At 48.9% G+C, this 19,645-nt stretch overlaps 1 protein-coding gene across 1 annotated transcript in view; it reads right to left on the bottom strand.

Moving 5' to 3' along the window:
* Positions 1–5,080: 5,080 nt before the first annotated feature.
* CRTAC1 (cartilage acidic protein 1) overlaps positions 5,081–19,645 on the bottom strand; it is a 129,192-nt gene continuing 114,627 nt past the window's right edge. The window contains exons 11-14 of the mRNA XM_003408983.3: positions 9,865–10,010; positions 8,437–8,479; positions 5,815–5,958; positions 5,081–5,364 (exon numbers count right to left, since the gene is read on the bottom strand). Of these exons, the coding sequence (XP_003409031.3) occupies positions 5,246–5,364; positions 5,815–5,958; positions 8,437–8,479; positions 9,865–10,010 (452 nt within the window). The 3' untranslated portion in view covers positions 5,081–5,245. The remainder of the gene's footprint in view (positions 5,365–5,814; positions 5,959–8,436; positions 8,480–9,864; positions 10,011–19,645) is intronic.

The raw sequence follows: 19,645 nt of genomic DNA, 5'->3' as shown, positions 1-19,645 counted from the left end.
TAGGTGGTATCCCCATTTTACAGTTAAGGAAACTGAGACTCAAGGATGCCTCACCTACTTTGAATCTTTGCTCAAATGCCTCTTTCTCAGCGAGTCCCACTCTGAATTCCCCTATTTAAAATGACATCCTACCCCCATCCCAGCACTCCCAATTTGCTCTTTCCTCACATAGCTTGTATTACCTTTTAACATACACACCGTACTTATTATGATTACGGTTTAGTGCCTGCCTTGTGTTACCAGGGCAGGAATCTCTGCCTGTGTTGTCCGCTGATATATATCCTAGGCTACTAGAACAGTGCCCAGCACATAGTAGGTGTCCAATCAGTGTATGCCGAGTGAACAACCGGTTAAATAATTTGTCCAAGTGTCCATAACCCAGAGATTACAGAGTACCATGCTGGAGAACACAGGCCTTGGAGCCAGAGAGTTACGGGTTTGAATTACAGCTTTGCCACTTAACTAGCTATGCGGCCTTGGGTAACTTATTCTTCCTGAGCCTCAGTTTCTTTGGTAGTAAAACTGACTAGTAACATTTATCTCACATGGTGGGTATGAGGATTAATGGAGACACTTACGTCAAGTTCTTGGCATATGGTAGCACCTCCATAAATGTTAGCTCCTTCCCCAGACAATGTTTTTTTTCTCTTCTTGCTTCTCATTTTCCCTCTGATGGCCTACCCTTTGACCAATTCACTGTTCAACAGCAGTTCCTTAACAGAACAAGCCGCTGAAGGAAGCGATTGGCATTATCTGTGGGCTGAACCAGCCACGCTCTTCTGCCCTCCTTCTTCCTCTTTCCGGGATGAGCTAGTTGCTAAGGAGATGCAACATCAGCCATTGACAGGCTGTGGCTGGGGTCTGGCCTACACAGAAAGAAAGAGAGCATGCATGACCCTGGGGAGGGAGAGAACATGAGGGACTCAGCTTGCCTCCTGGGCTCTGGGCAGGGGTATCAGTCCCGAATCTGCTGGAAAAACTCAGCTTGCTGCCTGAGAAAATTGAGTGTTCAGCCTCCTTTCTCAGGGTGGTTCTGGAGGGACGAGCAGCTTCTCTGTTGGGAGGTTGGAGCGGAGTCCTTGCTTGGGCTGCAGCCTGTGGCGCTGGTCTAGGTGTGATGCCCAGACCCTGGGAGGGGGCCATAGCAGCCAGAGTGACACATAATCAAACTCCTGGCCCTCAGAATGGCACCTTCCCAGAGCAGGGCTGACAACAGGAGTAGATGCTCCAACAGGTTGAGTGGGTGAGTCACAATTCTGCATCTGCGGAGCTGCCATCTCTTGTAGGCTAGAACATGATCCTGGGGAGGTGGCCTCAGCTCCCTGGCCCTCTAGGTAGTGCTGCTTCTCTCTTACCACACCGAGTCCTTGACTCTGTAGCGTGAGATTGTGGCTTCACCCCGAATGAAGAAGGAAGGAGCGTGGTCAAGGGCAGAGGCTGGGGAGCCCAGTTGCTGGGGATCGAATCCTGCCTTTATCTTTCCCAGCTGTGTTACCTTGGACAAACCACTTAACCTATCTGCAAAATTGGGATAATTGTAGCACTTTCCTCTTGGGATTGCTGTGAGGATTAAGTGAATTAATTCTTGTTAAGAGCTCAGCTCTCACCCAGGCATGGCAACCTCACCAAATGTAAGCTAATATTGTCATTTTAAGGGGTACATTCCTGGGAACAGTGTGTATTCCTGTGCAGAATAAAAACAATATTATTCTTATTTGGCTTTTACTGAAAGAATAGGAAGTTCTGGCAACACTGACCCACGCTGCTGCTTGGCTGTAGTGAGTACCGGCTGCCCCTTCATTTGGGGCACCAGCCCCCCCATTTACATAAACCCTTCCATTCTTTTGCATTATTTGCCCTTTCAAGAAGGCACTTGCTGTTTCTGTTATAGATTCAAGCTGAGTATAAATGAACAAAGATGCAGGTGCCCAAGTGGGGTTGGAGGACACAGAAAAGACCAACTTGTCTGTGCTCAGAACGGAGGGCAAGGGTTGGGAAAACGAGGTTGGAGCCCCTGTGGGCATCAGAGGAAAAGGTATTAGAAGATGGGGATGGAAAGCCACTTCTTGGTTCTGAATCTCGAGGCTGGCTAGCTCAGGTGCAGCTCTGTTCCCTCCCATCTGTGGGCTGGTATAAACCAAAAACCATACCCACTGCCGTCCAATTGATTCCGATTCATATAGGACAAACCAATAAGTGGGCTGAACTTGAGGGATTTGGCTCAGAAAGCCTGGACTTCCTTATCCACTGGGGAGGCCCTGTTATTGAGGCAAGCAATGTTGAGTTGGAGTCCCTGGGTGGCGCAAATGTTAAGAGCTCGACTCCTAACTGAAAGGTTGGCCTTAGAAGACAGCCTGACAATCTGCTTCCGAAAGGTCACAAACTTGAAAACCCTGTGGAGCAGTTCTACTCTGCACATGTGGGGTCGCCGAGAGTCAGAATTGATTCGATAGCAACTAACAACAACAACGTTGAGTTACGAAGGCAGTGGTGGTTTAGTGGTTAGAATTCTTGCCTTTCATGCAGAAGACTTAGGTTTGATTCTTGGCCAAAAACCCCTCACCTGCAGCCACCACCTGCATGTCAGTGGTGTTTTAGCAAAGTCTTCCAGACTAAGATAGGCTAGAAAGGCCTGGCAATCTACTTCTGAAGATCAGCCAAAGAAAATCCTATGAATCACAGTGGTCCGATTTGTAACTGATTATGGGAACGGCACAGGACTGGGCAGTGTTTCGTTCTGTTGTAGGTGGGGGTCACCATGAGTCAGAGCTCACTAGATGGCAACTAAGAATGACAACAACAATGTTGAGTTGGTTCAGTGCCTGTCTGCCCTTATATCTTGTAGGCTTGCATTTCGTCCAACACAAGTATCTTGGGACCAGAGAACTTGACTTCTTCATGGGAGGGACCTAGTGCTTGGCACACAGTAGACTCTTAATAAATACTTGCTTGCTTAATAAATGAATGAATGAAGGAATGCAAAGAGCTTACATTCTAGGATGGCAGCCCAAGAATTTAGCTAGACTTTTCAGAAAGCCCCTCCGTCATTTCACTCTCATCCCACGCTCTTGGCTCCATCATCTGGCTGGAGGGAAGGCAGTGGGGGTGGCAGCCATGTTGCCTTCACTTACCATTGTATGCCCAGAGCCTGGCTCAGTACCTGGCACATAGTAGGTGCTCAACCAATATTTGTCGAATGAATGACTGAAACTAATAGAAAGCCTTCTTACCCTCGAGTTGGAAATTATAGTGTGTTCTTCACAGTTGGGGGCATTTTGAACGCCTCTTTGTAACTTTGCCCACCCACCAAATAAACTGACACACACATACCCTGTTATAAGAATCTCAATGTACAGGGATTTATGGTTATTACTTATAAGGCATCCTCCGAAGTTTGCTGTCATATTGAGTTTCCTGATGTCTCAGCAGGGTATCTCACTAGTTGTCCCAGCCACAGATTTCTTGTACTGTTGTGGGTAGCCCACCAATGGACACTGTTATCTTATCCTTTACTGCTGTGTTTGAAACCATTGCCTCTGTGGGTTTGGGGTTTTACTATCTCACTATCTTAGATCCAATTGCTGACTTCTAAAAAAACAGCAGCTTCCAGAATGACAAGTGTCTAGAGTCTGAATGGTGACAGAGCTGCCTATTACCCAGCTGAAAAGAGACAAGACAGTGTGGTGGCAAAGGGTTCCAGCCCCGGCCTGGGGACCAGCTGGCTCTGTGACCTTGGGCAAATCACTTCATCTTTCTGAGCCTCACTCCTGGGGCCCTTTCAGATCTTTAATTCTACGTTGACACACAGGAATGGGCTTCCCAGAGTAGAGTGATTTTTTAGCTGGTCGATGCTTTTCAGTGAAATTGTAGCTGTTTTTATTTTAGAACTTTTCATTTAGGCTCCTGTTCCCAGTGTAAAAGCAGCACTCGCTATGATGAATTCATATTTTGTGATTTATTTAGAGTATTATTATTGCATCAGAAAGTGGAAGGTTTTTTTTTTTTGTTGTTGTTGTTAAATACGTTTTTAAAAGGCTAGCTGCATTCTTAAATGTGATTTTATTATATCTTGGGGCAACTTTTTCCCCCGTGAAGAATAGATCTGTAATTTATAACAAAGGTGGGAACTTTAAATACCAAGGCTGGTCTTGAAAGTATTCTATGGTGTTACATTATTCCCGAAGGGTGCGCTGGCTCCAGGTTTCCGAGCATATTGCAGGGGAGACCAAGTTGCAAGGTTCTTTATAAAAATCTGGGTAATGTGAGACTGGCCATGCCTACGTCCAGCCACATATTAAGGGGACTTAGAAAGGAGAGGACCCTTCCTAGGGTAAGCCAGCCCACCTCTCTTATTATTTAGATTAGGGAAACTGAGGCCCAGAGTGGAGAATTGACCTCTATCAGGTAAAAGGCCAAGACTATTCCCTCCATGTCTGCCCCTTGCTCGCCCCATGCCCCTCACCGATCCAAATCCTGGTTCCCCACACGTGAACATCGCCACTTACACCCGAACCACTGCTCACGCGCAGGGCTGGTATTTTCCCTGTATAATGATTTGCTTTCTAAGTGCCACGTGGTGGAAGAGCCACAGCTAATGCGGTGTTCCAACCAGTATCTCCTTGCCCCAGACGCATTTGTTTTCATCAGCTAGGCACTCATATCCAGCAGAGAGTTTATTGGCATAATTTCTCCAGGAAAGAGGCTGGAAGACTTAGCAAGTTCAAACTTTAACATTTTTATCATGAGTCCCAAAGGGCCACCCTTTTCCCCTCGCAGCATCATCACCAACCCACATAGGGCTTTCTCTGGCACAAGGAGTGAGGGTGCACAAAGCAAAACAGCACAGGCCAAACTAGCAGGCACATGATACATCGTTAAATCAACCGAGCAAGCGCCACCTGGGAGCCATCTTTGTTAAGGGCAAAATAAGACGCTCACGACACTGGAGGATTCAGAAAAGACAGGTCTATCTTGATTCTTCTGAAGGGGTGAAGGAGGCTGGATGGGGTTTAGGGGAGACTTTCCTTTTCTGTTTTCTCAAAAAAACATGCAAAGAATGGTTTCACAAATAACTAAGAGTCAGTATCTCCCAAACTTCCCTTTTCAAAGATGGCCACCCCTGCTGTCCATTCAGAGGGAGTACGCAGCAGGATCTACCGGGCTTGGAGACAGGCAACCGGACAGAGATTTAGTTTTTCACAAAGGTCATTAGTTTTTTTTTTTTTTTTTCTTTTATTGATGGGATTTAAAGTGCATATAATTGAAGGCAAAGTCCAAGGCCTAAAAAAAGATATGAGGCCCGAGAGAGAGGTTCAGAGAGTCTAAAGGCGGCAGAGGGATACCCACCTAAAAAGGCCACTTGAGCTGCAAAGAGGATGGGGGAGGGAGATAAAAAATGGGAAAAGGAGAAAGGGGTGGGAGGTTAGGGTGGAGGAAGGAGTTTGGGAGGAAGAAGACAAATACCAATTCAGAAATTCAGACAACCAGGAGTTAGCCGATATCCCAGGTAGAAAAAGACAGGCTGCCCTTAGGTAGCATTTATTTTAGGAAATGTGGGAAGGGGAGAAATGAGAAGAGGGGGAGCCTAAGGCCAGGACTCAGTATCCTGGGGGCCCTTCAGGTGGTGGTAGTGGTGGTGGGGCTTCTCCAAGCCTCGGCCATGGTCTTCCCTGGAGACCCAGGGTGGGCCTAAGGAGACCCCAGCCAGCCAGGAAAAGGCCGGGGCTGGGGATCTGGGGCCCACCTGGGGCTCACCAATGGAAAATGGAAGGCAACTTCCCTTTGCTGCTGGACTGTGGCTGGGGTCTTACTCACCCACACAGGCCGTGCCGTCCTCGTTGGGCTCGTAGCCCTGACTGCACCGCTTGTTGGTTCGGCACCTGTAGCTTCCATAGGTGTTGACACACACAGGCTTGTCCCGAGGGCATACAAATGGGAACTGGATGCATTCGTTGGTGTCTGAAAGGCGAGGGAGCCACTCACCAGGGGCGCCAAACTAGGCTGGAGGGTGGGACAGTGGGTTCTAGCTCGGGTTCTGCTGGCGCCACCTACACTGTGACCTTGGGCATGTCCCATCTCTCTGGGCCTCAGTTTCTTCACTTCAGTCCCCTCTGTTGGCTCCTCCTAGACTTGACCTCTACATGCTGGGAACCTCAGGCTTGGTATTGGTCTTCTCTCTTTACCACACTTTCTCTAGGTGATTCGATATACACAGATGATTCCAAACTTCATGTTGCCAGCCACAAAGACTTGTCTATCCAACGGCTTACTTGACAGTTCTACTTGGATGTCTAATATGTATCTCAAACTAATTCGTCCAAAATGGATCTCCCCACAGCCCTCAACCTTCTTCCATCCCCTGCCCCCGTCTTCCCTAACTCAACGAATGACACCTTGATCCACGTAGCTGCTCAAGCCAGAAATCCAGGTATCCTTGAGTCCTGTGCTTTCCTTAAACCCATATGCAATGAAACAACAGGTCCTGTCAATTCTCTCCGAAGTACACCTCTGGTCTGTCCACTTCTTACCCCTTGGCCACAACCCTATTCCAGGCCATCACCCTCTCGTGCCTGGATTTCTGCAGTGCGATGGTGTCACTAACGGAATTCAGGGGGTGTGGACTGCACCAGGTGACACTGTCAGAGGGGATAACACCAAAATGACTGTCTATAAAATTTTTGTGCAGTGTTTCAGCAGAAATTTATTATTTTTAATGAAAATATCCCTGTAGTTAGTGATAAGAACAAAAACGTTTTTCATAAGCCCACTTTACATGTATCAATACACCTACAAAGCTAAAACTCTATGCTAATTTACCTTTTGAACCTTCTGATGCTCTCTGTCAGAGCTGTCATTATTACCCAATTACAGTGACACTTCCAATCCAGTGGTTTTATCTGCACGCGTTACAAGCATGCATTGTTGTTTTCCTTGCTGCCAGTATTTTTATAGTTGCTGATTTCATCAAACTTTCTGGTGTTTTAGCTACAAATTATAGTAATTAGTATTTGTGAACCTATATCAATAACTTTTCTTGAGAACGACGTAGTAATTAAAGGAAAAGGAGGAGAAAAATAAAGGCTTTCACTTAGTTACTAATAATGTAACAAATAATGTAATTCAATGTAGAAAGACTTCACAAAAACGATTTTCTTGTTAGTATTCAGATAATCTAAGTAGTATTACATTTAAACTGTTTATAACCATATCACGTATTATTCTATGATTAAAATTGATAATAAATATTATTAAGGATTCTGTATGGCCTGGTACAGAAGGAGGTTCATGAGGAGGGTGACACCATGAGTTACTGCACTGGATGACACCAAACCTAGTGACTGCTGCAGCAGCCTCCTGCCTGGTCTCTTGGTTTCCACTCTTCCCTCCAATCCACTCTGTAATTCAGCAGTCAGAGTGAGCTTTTAAAAATGTGAATCACATCATGTCAGTCTCTTGCTTCTAATGTTCCGAAGAATAGAATCTGGACTCTTACTGGCACCAGCAAGACCCTCCTGGACTTGGCCTGGCCCCCTTCTCCCTCCTCTCCAGGGACACGGCCTCCTTCCTGCTCCTTTAACACACCAGGCCTTTTCCTGCACCTGCTCTTCCCTCTGCCAGCAAAGCTCTTCCCTCAGTTCCTGCATGCCTGGGTCCTTCTCCTCCTTCAGATCTCAGCTCTAAGGGCCACTCCTCAGAAGCTCCCCTGACCATCTGTCTAGAGCCGGAGGGTCTAAAGGAAGGCAGATGTCCTTGCCCTGCCCCCTCCCTGCTGGTCACTGGGATGAAAGCCGTTCGGCTGAAGGTCTCCTGGATGCTGAGTCTCTCCAAGGCTGCTCTTTCCCTTCCCAGGTCCTTAGGGACTTCCAGAAGGTCACTGGGCCCTCACAGAGCTGCTGTCCTGGTAGTACTGCAGCACCCCACTCCACCCCACCCCGGGCTCCCTCTGTCCACTGCACAAGGCTGCGATCTCCCTTCTGTACTGTGACCATATGCCACTTCCTGTTTCACCCATATGCCCCTTGGTGACATCCAACCTTGCCTGCCAGCCCTGTGCTTGCTGCTCCACTGTTGGCCAGGCTGAAACCGCCAGCTCTCTGTGGGGGTGCGTGCCCATCCTGTGACGGCAGGCCCAATAGCCAGGTCCCCCTGTACGCACTGTCCTCTTGCCACACTCATTCTCTCTGCATTCATGACAAGGAAGCACTGCCAAGCCCAGGATGGTGATGAATCAGCCCGCTGGTTGCTAACATCACTCCTACCTTGCTGAGTCACATGGTGGCTGTCTTGGCATCTGGAGCCCCAGGGACAAAACAGCATGCTCCCCTCCCACCTTTCCACCCCCTTGTCTGCAACCTGGGCCTTGCCAAGGCTCTAGCTGACACTCCCCAAGGAGATCCTGGCCTCTGTCCCAGCCCCTGGTGCCTGCAGGTAACTTACCCATGCAATGGCCATTTTCCTGCTGGGAGAATCCTTGGCCACACTGCAAGGTGGGCAGAAGCAGAGACACTTGTGAGTTGAGAAGATCCCCTCCTAGTCACAGCCACAGAGCGGCTATCACCCTGACCCCAGAATAAGGGGTACTCTTAGCTCTGGGCCTGGGGGGAGCTCCCTCGCTTCCAGGACCCCTACCCTTGTACTGAGAACAGGAGACTGGGGAAAGCCAAGAACGGATGTGGTTCAAACTCCTGCCCACTTCCCTGCACATGGGATCCACTTGCCAGAGCTGGGACACCTAACAGAGCCTGTCTCTCCTGTAGCCGGGCCCTGGGGCTGAGGCTGGGTCTCAGTCCGGGCAAAGTGTGATGAGGGTCAGGGGATGCTTGAGGCGTCTGCTCACTACCCATACCCTATTCACAGGGTGGGCCCCTGCAAGCCACACTGTGACCCAGCTCTCCGGCCAGGGCTCCTGGGACAAGGGGTGGACATCCAAACAGAGGATTGAGACAAAGGCTTGATGGCTGGGATTTGAACTCACTGATGCCGAGACAGAGTTGGGAGCCTGGTAACCCCAATACTATGGGGGCTCTATAATGTCTATATGGGGGTCTCAGAGATGGCAGGCTGGTGGCAGGTTGGAGGACTTAGAGCATAACATTTTATACAAGACAAAAAAGTCAACTGTCCATAGAAATGAATGAGAAGGGCTGATGATCACTGGGGAAGGGTTCCCCCCACCCCACCAGCCACTGCACTGATGCACTACAGTAAAGGTCCTTGAGCTCCTGAGGTCATTCATTTGGTCATCCATTTAATAAAATATACTGAGTGCTGCTCTAAGTGCTAGGGAAATGGGGAACATGACAGACAAGGTCCTTGCCCTTTGAGCTCACTCGCCCTTTCCCTTGCGATTTGTGAGCTATGCTAGCAGCCTGCTTATAAGTCTCCTCTTTCTGTATGGGTTCCTATTATTTCCAACCAAGTCACAGTTAGAAGGACGCTCCAGATATTGGTCCAGAGCCACTCCTCAGAGAGCCCCCAGAAGTCCTGCCATGGGGTCTGAGCCCCATCCTCGGTGGAACAGGAGGCCTTGGAAAGAACCAGGAGGGTAGCAGGAGGCTCGGGTCACTTCTTGACTCTGCTCATACTGGCTGTGCAACCTTGGCAGGCCTTGGTGGGCTCCCTTTTTGGCCTTGGCTTCCTCCTCTGTGAAATGGGTACAAAAATAACTTGCCCTTCCGATAATACCTTAGGGTTTCTGTGAGGAAATGAAGAGATGCGGGATGATAGTGTTGGAGGGATCATTATGAGGCCTGCCCTTTGCTAAGATTTCCATTGTTCTAAAGGCTAACTGTGCAGAGCCTGGAACCTTCAGCCCATGGGGCCCTGGGCAGTGCTGGCTTTTAGGGATATGAGGCCTTTCCTCACCTCCAGTGGGGCTGGGTCCTGAAATTTGTCCTCGTCCCGGGGGTAGGGGATCTCCAGCACAGAGTTCATTTCCCCACTGGCCACACTCCTGCTCACCATCTTGCCGTCTGGCCACGTTACCTCCACACTGCTGGCTTCATCCTTCCCTGTGGGAGGGAGGAGAAAGGGTGAGCATCAGAGAAGAAGCAGGTGCCTCTCAGCTAAGTGACCGTCATTCATTTGGTCATCCATTTAATAAAATATACTGAGTGCTGCTCTAAGTGCTAGGGAAATGGTGAACACGACAGACAAGGTCCTTGCCCTTTAGAGCAGCAGTGTCCAACAGAACTTTCTGCAATGAAGAGATATTCTGTATCTGCACTGTCCAACACGGTAGCCACTAGCCGCATGGGCCTACTGAGCACTTGAAATGTGACTAGTGTGAGTGAGGAACATAATTTTAAATTTTATTTAATTTTAATTCATTTATATTTAACTAACCACACATGTGACTAGTGGCTACCTTTTTGGACAGTGCAGCTCTGGAACTTACATTCTAAGTCGACAGGCCAACCAGCACGAGGCTATATTTGGGGGAGGCGGCAAGGCCTGGTGGTAAGTAGGTTTACTTTGGAGTACTGGGTTCAAATCTTGGCTCTGCCACTTACCTGATATGTTGGAAAAAACATGGTGGGGGTGGTATACCGCATACCTGTTGCTGTCGAGTCAGTGACCTTATAGGACAGAGCAGAACTGCCCCAAAGAGTTTCCAAGAAGCGGTAGTGGATTACAACTGCCAACCTTTAGGTTAGCAGCCATAGCTTGGTGTAGCTCTTGACTACTGTGCCGTGAGGGCTTTTGTGGGGTGGGGGGTGGTACTGGGGATAAATTTCAGCCCTGTGGTTGACTTGCTGTGTACTCTTGGGCATGTCACTCATATTTACTGAGACCCTGCTAGGGGCCAGGCTCTCTTTTGTCACTGGGAATGTCTCTGTTCTCATGGAGCTTCCACTCTTGTGGGGGGTGGCAGACAAGCTGATGAACAAATTAGGAAAGTCAGATACTGACAAGCTCTGAAAAGAAACCAAAAGTAGGGTCATGAAATAAAGAGGAAGTGGGGTTTCTGGGGGCCTTGTTCATTCAAGTGGTCAGGAACAGCATCTCTGAGGAGGAGGCTTGAAGCTGAGCTCTAAATAAAAACTTGGGGTGACAAAGGACTGGAAGATGGAGGACATAGGTGAAAGACCATTCTACAAAGCTCAGATGTTTACGACAGATGCTGGAGCCGCTCAGAGAACGTTCGCGGTGAATCCATTGGTACGTCCTCCTAAAGCAGCGTGTGCACCATTGACAGAAAGCTGGCTGGAAAGATTTGTCAGGTGTTTAGGCATTGTCAAAGCCTGCCCCAGCTCCTGCGTCAGGAAACAGGGCCTGTCACTGTGCAAGGTCAGGCTAATGGTGATGGATTGAGGGGGGCTCACCTGCTGGGAGATACCATTCTCCCAGGCAGTCACCTGGGAAGCAGGTCAGTGCTCTGCCTGGGACCTCGGTCTCAGTGCAGGGGGATGGGAGGGTGCAGCCTCCTCTTTATCACCCCCTGGGGGCATGATGGGCCTGGTGCTCTGCAGGCACAGGGTCCTGAGGAGGGTCCACAGATCCATATACTCCTGAGCACCATTCGTGGGATGAATAAAGGATATGCCACCCACCTGTAAGTACTATTTTTTCCCTAATGTACGTAGATACTGTTAGAAAACAAATCAAGCTTTAAAGTGCTGTTGAATTTATACTAGCTTTTGGGTACTGATGGAGCGGAGGTTAAATGTTCAGCTGCTAACCAAAATGTCAGCAGCTCGAATCCACGAGCCGCTTCTTGGAAACGCCATGGGGCAGCTCTACTCTGTCTTACAGGGTTGCTATGAGTTGGAATCAACTCCATGGCAATGGGTTTGTTTTTTGTTTTTTGGGGTCATTATTATCAACCAGTGGTTTACAATGGTAGCTACTATCTAATGCGGAGTGTAGTCTGAACTATTTTGATGTATAAAAAGGGATTCTCGTATTTTAGAAAAGGGTTGGGGTTATGGAATGAATTGTGTTCTCCCTAAAATAAGTGCTGGAGTCCTAACTCCTATACCTGTGGGTGTAATCCTGTGTGGAATAGGGTTTTCTCTGTTATGTTAACGAAGCCCTATCAGTGAAGGACCAGTGGAGGGCGTGTCCTAAACCTAATCGCTCTGAGTTATAAGGTGAAGCACAGCAAGCACAGAGTGGGGAAGGTAGATGCCACATGCAGATTGCCAAGGAATGGAGGAACACAGGGCAACCAGTAAAGAAGGAATCAATACCGCCGAGATCTTGATTTGGACTTTTAGCTGCCAGAACTGTGAGAAAATAAATTTCTGTCCTTTAAATCTGCCCACTTGTGGTATTTGTGTTACAGCAGCACTGGGAGACTAGGACAGGTGGAAACCACTCCTGGATTTAGAGGAGGATGTGTAGACGGTTCCTACTTCTCTGTGTAGACAGCTCCACTCTGGGGGTGGGGGCTAAGATGGCCTGGTGGGGAGGGAGCCAGGGTGCTGGGAAGGACCCTGTTGCTTCCCTTTTCTTTCCAAGCCCCAGGATGTCAGTGTGGGGCTTGCAGAGAAGTCACACCTTGTGAGCGCACTGTCCAGCTCCACGTTCCTGGCTGTGTCTGCCTCCCCTTTGCTTTCCTCTCCTGACACCCAGAGAAACATTGTTTGAACGTGCCAGACTTGCTGCTGCTGTGCTGTGAGCTAATGAGGCAGGGACCAGCTGCCACACTTGGAAGTTTCAAGGGGGAGCAGACCCTGGCCCTGTGGATCTGGGGGGTGGTGGGCAGTAATGGGGAGAGGCTCCGAGGGTGGGTGGAGACACAGGTTCAGTTGCTCTTCCCACGCAGACGTTCGCCTCCAGGCGCAGTCTCACTGCTTCTGGATAGTGCTTTAATAAGCCACATTTCTCCTAAATTCCTATGCCCCACTCCAACAATCCACAATAATTCCTTTTGAGAAAGGAGGGTAGAGATGGGGCTGAGGGTGTCAATTATGGATTTTTTTTTCCCTTTGGAAGTAGTATCATGAGGGCCAAGAAATCTGGCATTTTTAAAGTATACAGTGCCCGCATTCAGTAAACATCCCATAAAAGAAAAAAAAAAAAAAAAGAGAGAGACAAAGAAAGCAAATGTTTCTCACCTAGGCCAACAGAACAGTTGCATGAATACATTTTCCAGTCTGACTAAAGTGCCACAAATAACTCAAAAGAGTCGCCGAATATTCATAGACAATCATAAATTTACATCCTGCACTTGAGGCTCTGTTATTCCAAGTCCTGTTTCCTCCCCTCCTCCAGACCCAGGGAGCTGTCAGGGTTGTTAGCTAAATAAGCCCGGAAAGTACATCTCAAGAGGAGATGGTCTGTCCTCTGCCACTGATTAGCTGGCTGACTCCTCTGGGCCTCGGTTTCTTCATCTGTAGAATGGAGGTGTTGGCCTAGACATCTAACGATCCTGGGGAGGGCAGCCGGTCTTCACCAGAATGTGAGCCCTGTACCAGCTGGCTCATTGTCACCAGCATCCCGCCTCCAGCATCTCTTAGACATGGAGGCACCTTGCAGTTCTCAAAGGGCTTTCTGTCCTTGGTAATAATAATGACCATTTAGTGAATACTATGTGTCCCAAACTGTACCTAGTGCTTTAAGGTGTTAGCCCACTGAATCCTTACAACACCTCTATGAGGAAGGCACTATTTTTATAATTTCCATTTTAGAGATGAGAAAGCTGAGACTGGAGAGGTGAAGTGAAGGCCCACCTTTACCCAGTGAGGTTCTGTCTGATCCCAAAGCTCACATCTGCTATACCCCTGTGTTATACTGCCCACCCCTGCCCAAATGTTCAGCCTTACCACAGGCCAAGCACTGGGCTGGGGTCTGGGATTCAGCAGTGAATGGGACATCCCCTCCCAGCCTGTAAGAACTGAGTTCCATGGGGGCAATGAACCAAGCGATCATATTACCGTAAGCTGGAGACACGCAATAGCATTGGAACCACTTGGTGAGAGAGAAGGGTGCTAAAATTGCATTTCATTTGGGTGTTGCAGGTGGAATAAGAGTCTGTGAGGCAGAGACGGGGAGAAAAGAGCATCCCAGGTGGGCAGTACAGCACGCTACCAAACTAAACCAGCTTCCGTTGAGTAGATTCCAATTCATGGCGACCCCATGTGTTACAAAGCAGAGCTGTGCTCCACAGGGTTTTCAAGGCTGTGACCTTTTGGAAGCACACTGCCAGGCCTTTCTTCTAAGGTGCCTCTGGGTGGGTTTGAACTACAACCTTTCAGTTAATAGTTGAGTGCTTAACTGTTTGTGACACCCAGGGTCAGAGGTATGTGAAATGAACCGTGTGTTTGAAGATCAAGGAGAAGTTGAAAGTGGGGGAAGCAGAGTATGAGAAGGTATATTAGGTGGGGGGTGGGAGAGGAGACTGGGGAGGTACTCTGCAGCCTTCACATGTGTGGCAGACTCTAATCCTTGCAACGACTCTACGAGGTGGGTGTTTTATCCCCATTCTCCAGATGCAGACATTGAGGCTTGGTGAGGTGAAGTGACTCGAAAATGTCTGAGCTAGGACTGGAAGTAGGTCTGCTTGTTCTCAAGCCCGGCTGTTCCCTCTGTCCCAGGCTGCCTGTAAGATATGCTCCCAGACACTGTACGATGGCAGCCTTTAAATTGGCTCATCTGCCAAGTCTGTGCGGGAGGGGGAGGCTCGAAGAGAGGAGCCCCCACCCCCATATTAACCAGCAGAGACAGGAGGTCAAGAGCAGTAGCGAGTCTGCTCTGGCAGCTTTTAAAGGACAAAGGCCAAGGAGGCACAGAGAATTGCGCTTTTCAGAAGAATTACAAGAAAAACAGATGGTGAGAATCCAGTTGGTGGAATATTTTTGCACTTTAATAAAGCAATTTTTATGTGGGCCACTGAATTTTCCTTCCCTAAATGAGCACAAGCCGGGTTGGAGGCAGCTGAGTCGCTGGCAACGAGTGAGCTGAAAGGAAGGTGGGGGCCAAGGGGGGTGGCTGTCAAGACCTGGGTCGGCTGGCCGAGCAAGTAGATTACTGTAGATTATTGGTGCTTGATTTTATTTGCTGGGTTTGATAGTGAGCTCCCTCAGTCTGCAACCAGTTAGGAAAAGGAGAGCCAGGATGAACGGTGGGTGTGCAGGGACTGGGGTCGTGGGGCAGGGGGCCCTCAGCAAGGGCTATAAGCAGAAATGTTTATGTGTGAGCCTGGGGGTTGGGCAGCCCCGGGGGAGTAGGGAAAGGCCAGGGCAGGTGGACAGGGGCTGAGGAACCTGGCCCAGGGCGGAGGTGAGATGCTCTGCACAAGATAGTGGGGCCCTCAGGAAGCCTCCAGAAGACAAGGCACCCTCAAGGTCCCTGAGTTTTAATTGTGTGATTCGATGCAGCCGGATGCTCTGCTACCCGAGGGATGGGGTCTGAACCTTCTGGGTCTGATTGTGCTGACCCAACAAGGGTTGGCGTGCTCAGAGGCACCGCTAGGAGGCGTTCTCGAGCAGGTGCAGGGATGAGCCTGACGCGGTGTGTGTGGGGAAAGGCCAGGCTGAGGGTGATGTGTGCCGAGAGGCACACGCGTTCACACTCACACAGGTAGGTGTCCATGTATGGGTGCACGCTTACCACACCTTGCTGCAAAGTCGGGAGGCGGCAGGGAGTGGCTCTGGGAGGGAGATAGGGAGCAGCCACGAGGCCGCAGTGGGGACCGGGAGTGCCCAGGGCGGCCGGGGCCTCACCTGACCTCTCAGTCCTGCTGAACCTCTGGCATGCCTGTCTAGGGTTCATGTTCCGACGCCCCACTTCCCCACCCCGACATACAAAACAAACTGCTCAGACTTGGAAACAATCTAACTGCCCATGGATAGAGGACTTGCTAAACAGGCTAGAGAATGCAGCCACCCAATGCAATACTGTGCAGCACTAAAAATGAGAGCCAGTGGTGACCCGGGTGTATTTTTAAGAGAACAAAGCAAGTTTCCGAACGACAGGAAGAGTATAATCACTTTTGGTTAAGAAATATCCCAAATAGTATACATCTAAATGTATTCCTGAGTATACATGCAGGTAATAAAAGCATATTAAAAAGCACGGAACTGGGAACAGGCCAACCCAGATCACTGTACAGGTAGTCCGCGATTTACGGTGTATTTGAGTTACCCTGATGTGTACTTATGACCGTGTTTTTTTTGTTTTTTCCTTATCATTAGTAATATGTACTGCATACAATGTCGCGGCAAGTCATTTGCTGATGTTATCCTTATCGGATGTTCACTCAAAGATGTTCAATGTTATGATTTATAAAGATACTGATAATAAAGGGCAATAATAATGAAAACTGACTTATGTCAGAGCTGACTTGGGATGGTGTTGTAGGACAGAACCCAGTGCGTGTCAGGACTACCTGTATTTAAATTGCTGCCTGCCCCTTCCCTGCCATGTTCCTAATCCCCTTACCCTGCTTTTTCCATAGCACTTACCACCTTCTAACATTTGATATATTTACCTACTTGCCATGTGATGACGTATTACATGTTTCTCCTCTTCCCCCTAGAATGTACGATCACCAGTGGCAAAGCTCTTTGACTAGTTAGTGTTTAGCACATAGTAGGTGCTCAGTAAATATATACTGAATAAATGAATCAATGGTGTTGGGGGGGAGGGAGAAGGGAGACATATTTACTCTGTATTTAATATTCCAAACACAGTGGTGAGACTGTGGGCAATTTTTACTTGCTTTTTTTATATTTCTGTTATATTTTCTTATTTTTCTATAAACAATATGTACTACTCTTGCAATCAGAAGAAAAATAAGGGCTTCTGAAGACAATCACAAATGCTGCCCTCCCTCCAGGGCACAGCCCCGGCTGGTGGCTTCCGGGCTTCCTCCAAAACCCCCTTCCCCTCTCAGTTCCGCCTGCCCTCTCCAGCCTGGCTCTGAAGGCCTGGACAGCTTGTTCCTGGCCTCCTTTTCAGGCCTGCTCCCACCAGGCCATTTCCATTCCTTGGTCCACTGAATATAGCTCTCCCTAGCTCCCTCCCATGCCTTCTAAATTCCTACCTTCCTCCAAATCCTGGTGGCATAGTGGTTAAAAGCTATGGCTGCTTACCTAAAAGGCTGGCAGTTTGAATTTACCAGGCGCTCCTTGGAAACTCTGTGGGGCAGTTCTACTCTGTCCTACAGGGTCACTATGAGTCGGAATCGACTTGACGGCAACAGTCTTGGTTTTGGTTTGGTTTCCCAGGCCTAGCTGTAGTCCCATTTCCTGGGGAAACTTCTCCCACCTTATCCTCTCATGGCCACTGGGCCAGGATGGTGAGGCCTCCAAATCTGCCTGTGTCAGAGTTACTATGTGGACCTGCCTCCTTCACTGGACTGTGAGACTGGGGGCGTGGCAGCATTTCTTCTCCATCCCATCTGTATTCTCTCCCACATCTCTCTGGCTTTCTTTGTCTCCCTCTGTCTATCTCCCTGCCTGCTTTCTCTGATCAATCTTTCCTTCCATCCCTGCATCTCTGTCCCTGCCTGCTCCACTGCAGGCTTCTCCACCAATCAGGGAGGCCTGTGCCACGCTCCCTCCGTGAAGGGAATACTTGGGGATTGCAAGAGGCCTTGGAGCTGCAGGAATGGCGCCCACGCACCCCTTGCTGTGTCCCAGGCGTGCTGACCCTGCCATCCGCTGAGCTGCCTAGGCCTGGCGCTCATGCTGACCCGCAGGGCCTGTCTCCAAGAGTAGCTTTCGGAGGGCCTTTCTGGGAGTGGATCTCGCAGGGGGCCCCTTGGAGCAGTCTGAGCCAGCGTTCAGATCAAGAACAAATCTGGTGGCTTTGCAAAACAATGAGACTGGCAGTCATGAGGGGCTCCCAACCAGGGGCAGCGTCCATAACCCAGAGCATGGGAGGCAGGCAGGCTCCAGGGCGCAGAAGCTCTGGAGGCCCTTGTCCCACCAAGTGATCCAGCGAGCTGCCCAGTTGAGGAAGCAGATCTGTTCTCCTGCCAGAGGCAGATTTTGACCAGAGAGGGGACCCAGTAAGGACCATAATGCACACCTTAAAATAGCAGGGGCAGCCCATGGGAAGTGGGGGAGGAGAACGCAGCCCCAGCACCAGCCTCACCATTGGCTTTTTCACCCATAATGCCCTTGAGATCCACCCAAGTTGTTGTGTGTACCAATAGTTCGTTCCTTTTTATTGCTGAGTACTATTCAGTGGTATGGAGGCACCACAGTTTGTTTAACTGTTCATCTACCGAGGGGCATTTTCATTGTTTTCAGTTTCTGGCTATTAAAAATGAAGCTGATATGAACATATGACAATTTGTGTACAGGGCTTTTTGTGTGGACGTAAGTTTCATTTGTCTGAGATAAATACCTAGGAAGGAGCCCTGCTGGTGCAATGGTTAAGTGCTTGTCTGCTAACTAAAAGGTTGGTGGTTTGAACCCACCAGCAGCTCAGTGGGAGGAAAGACCTGGCAATTTGTTTCTGTAAGGATTACAGCCTAGAAGACTCCATGGGGCAGTTCCACTCTGACACGCTGAGTTGCTATGAGTTGCAATCAACTCGACGGTGCTTAATAGCAACAAGAACAAATGTTCAGGAGTGCATTTGCTGGGTCACATGGCAGTTGTATGTTTAGTTTTGTTTTTGTTTTTTAAAGAAACTGTCAAACTGTTTTCCAGAATGGCTGTATCATTTTACATTCCTACCAGCAAGGTATGAGCGACCCAGTTTCTCCATATCCTGCTGGCATTTTGCTATTGTCACTATTTTAGCTGTTCTAATAAGTGTGTGCGTAAAGTGACTGACTGCTATAATCTTTACAGGTTCTTGTTCTTCAAAACGGTCAGTGGTTCAAAGCCACCAGCTGCTCTGCAGGAGAAAGATGTGGCTGTCTGCTTCCATAAAGATTTACAGCCTTGGAAACCCTATAGGGTCACTATGAGTTGGAATCGACTTGACAGCAGTGGGGTTGGTTTGGTCTGGTTTAATAAGTGTGTAGTGGTTAATACCACAGATATACTGTGGATCTGTTTATGTACTGTATGTATATCTGTGCTTTTACACATATTAACAAAAGAGTAAGATTTTTTCATTCCCCACCCAAGAGTCAGTTTTGCCCCCTTGGGGGTGACATCACTCTCGTTGAGAACACATGGCTTCCCCAACTTTCTGTCCAAGGGAAAACAGCAGGGGTTTGGTGAGACACTTTAATTTAACAACTGAGCTTGAGTCCCTGGGTGGTAAAAATAGGTAATGTGTTCAGCTGCTAACCCAAATGTTGGAGGTTTGAGTCCACCCAGAGGCACCCTGGAAGAAAGGTCTGGTGATCTACTGAAAAATCAGCCACTGACAGCCCTGTGAAGCACAGTTCTGTTCTGACAAGCATGGGGTCGCCACAAGTCAGGGTCGACTCGATGGCAACTGGTTTTCTCACTTTGAGCTCAGGTTTACCTCAGAGCAGGGAGTGGCTTGCTGGTGTTGGCCGTGGGTGTCCACATGAAGTGGTCCCTGGAAGATGCTCGGAAACCCTGGTCACGTAGTGGTTAAGTGCTACGGCTGCTAACCAAGATTGGCAGTTCGAATCCACCAGGCGCTCCTTGGAAACCCTATAGGGCTGTTCTACTCTGTCCTATAGGGTCGCTATGAGTTGGAATCGACTTGACGGCAATGTGTTTGGTTTTTTTTTTTTTGGAAGATGCTCAGGCTACGGCTCCCT

The sequence above is a fragment of the Loxodonta africana genome, chromosome 16 (assembly GCF_030014295.1).
Source record: "Loxodonta africana isolate mLoxAfr1 chromosome 16, mLoxAfr1.hap2, whole genome shotgun sequence".
Classification (NCBI taxonomy): Eukaryota; Metazoa; Chordata; class Mammalia; order Proboscidea; family Elephantidae; genus Loxodonta; species Loxodonta africana.
This window is presented reverse-complemented; position numbering and strand designations above follow the sequence as displayed.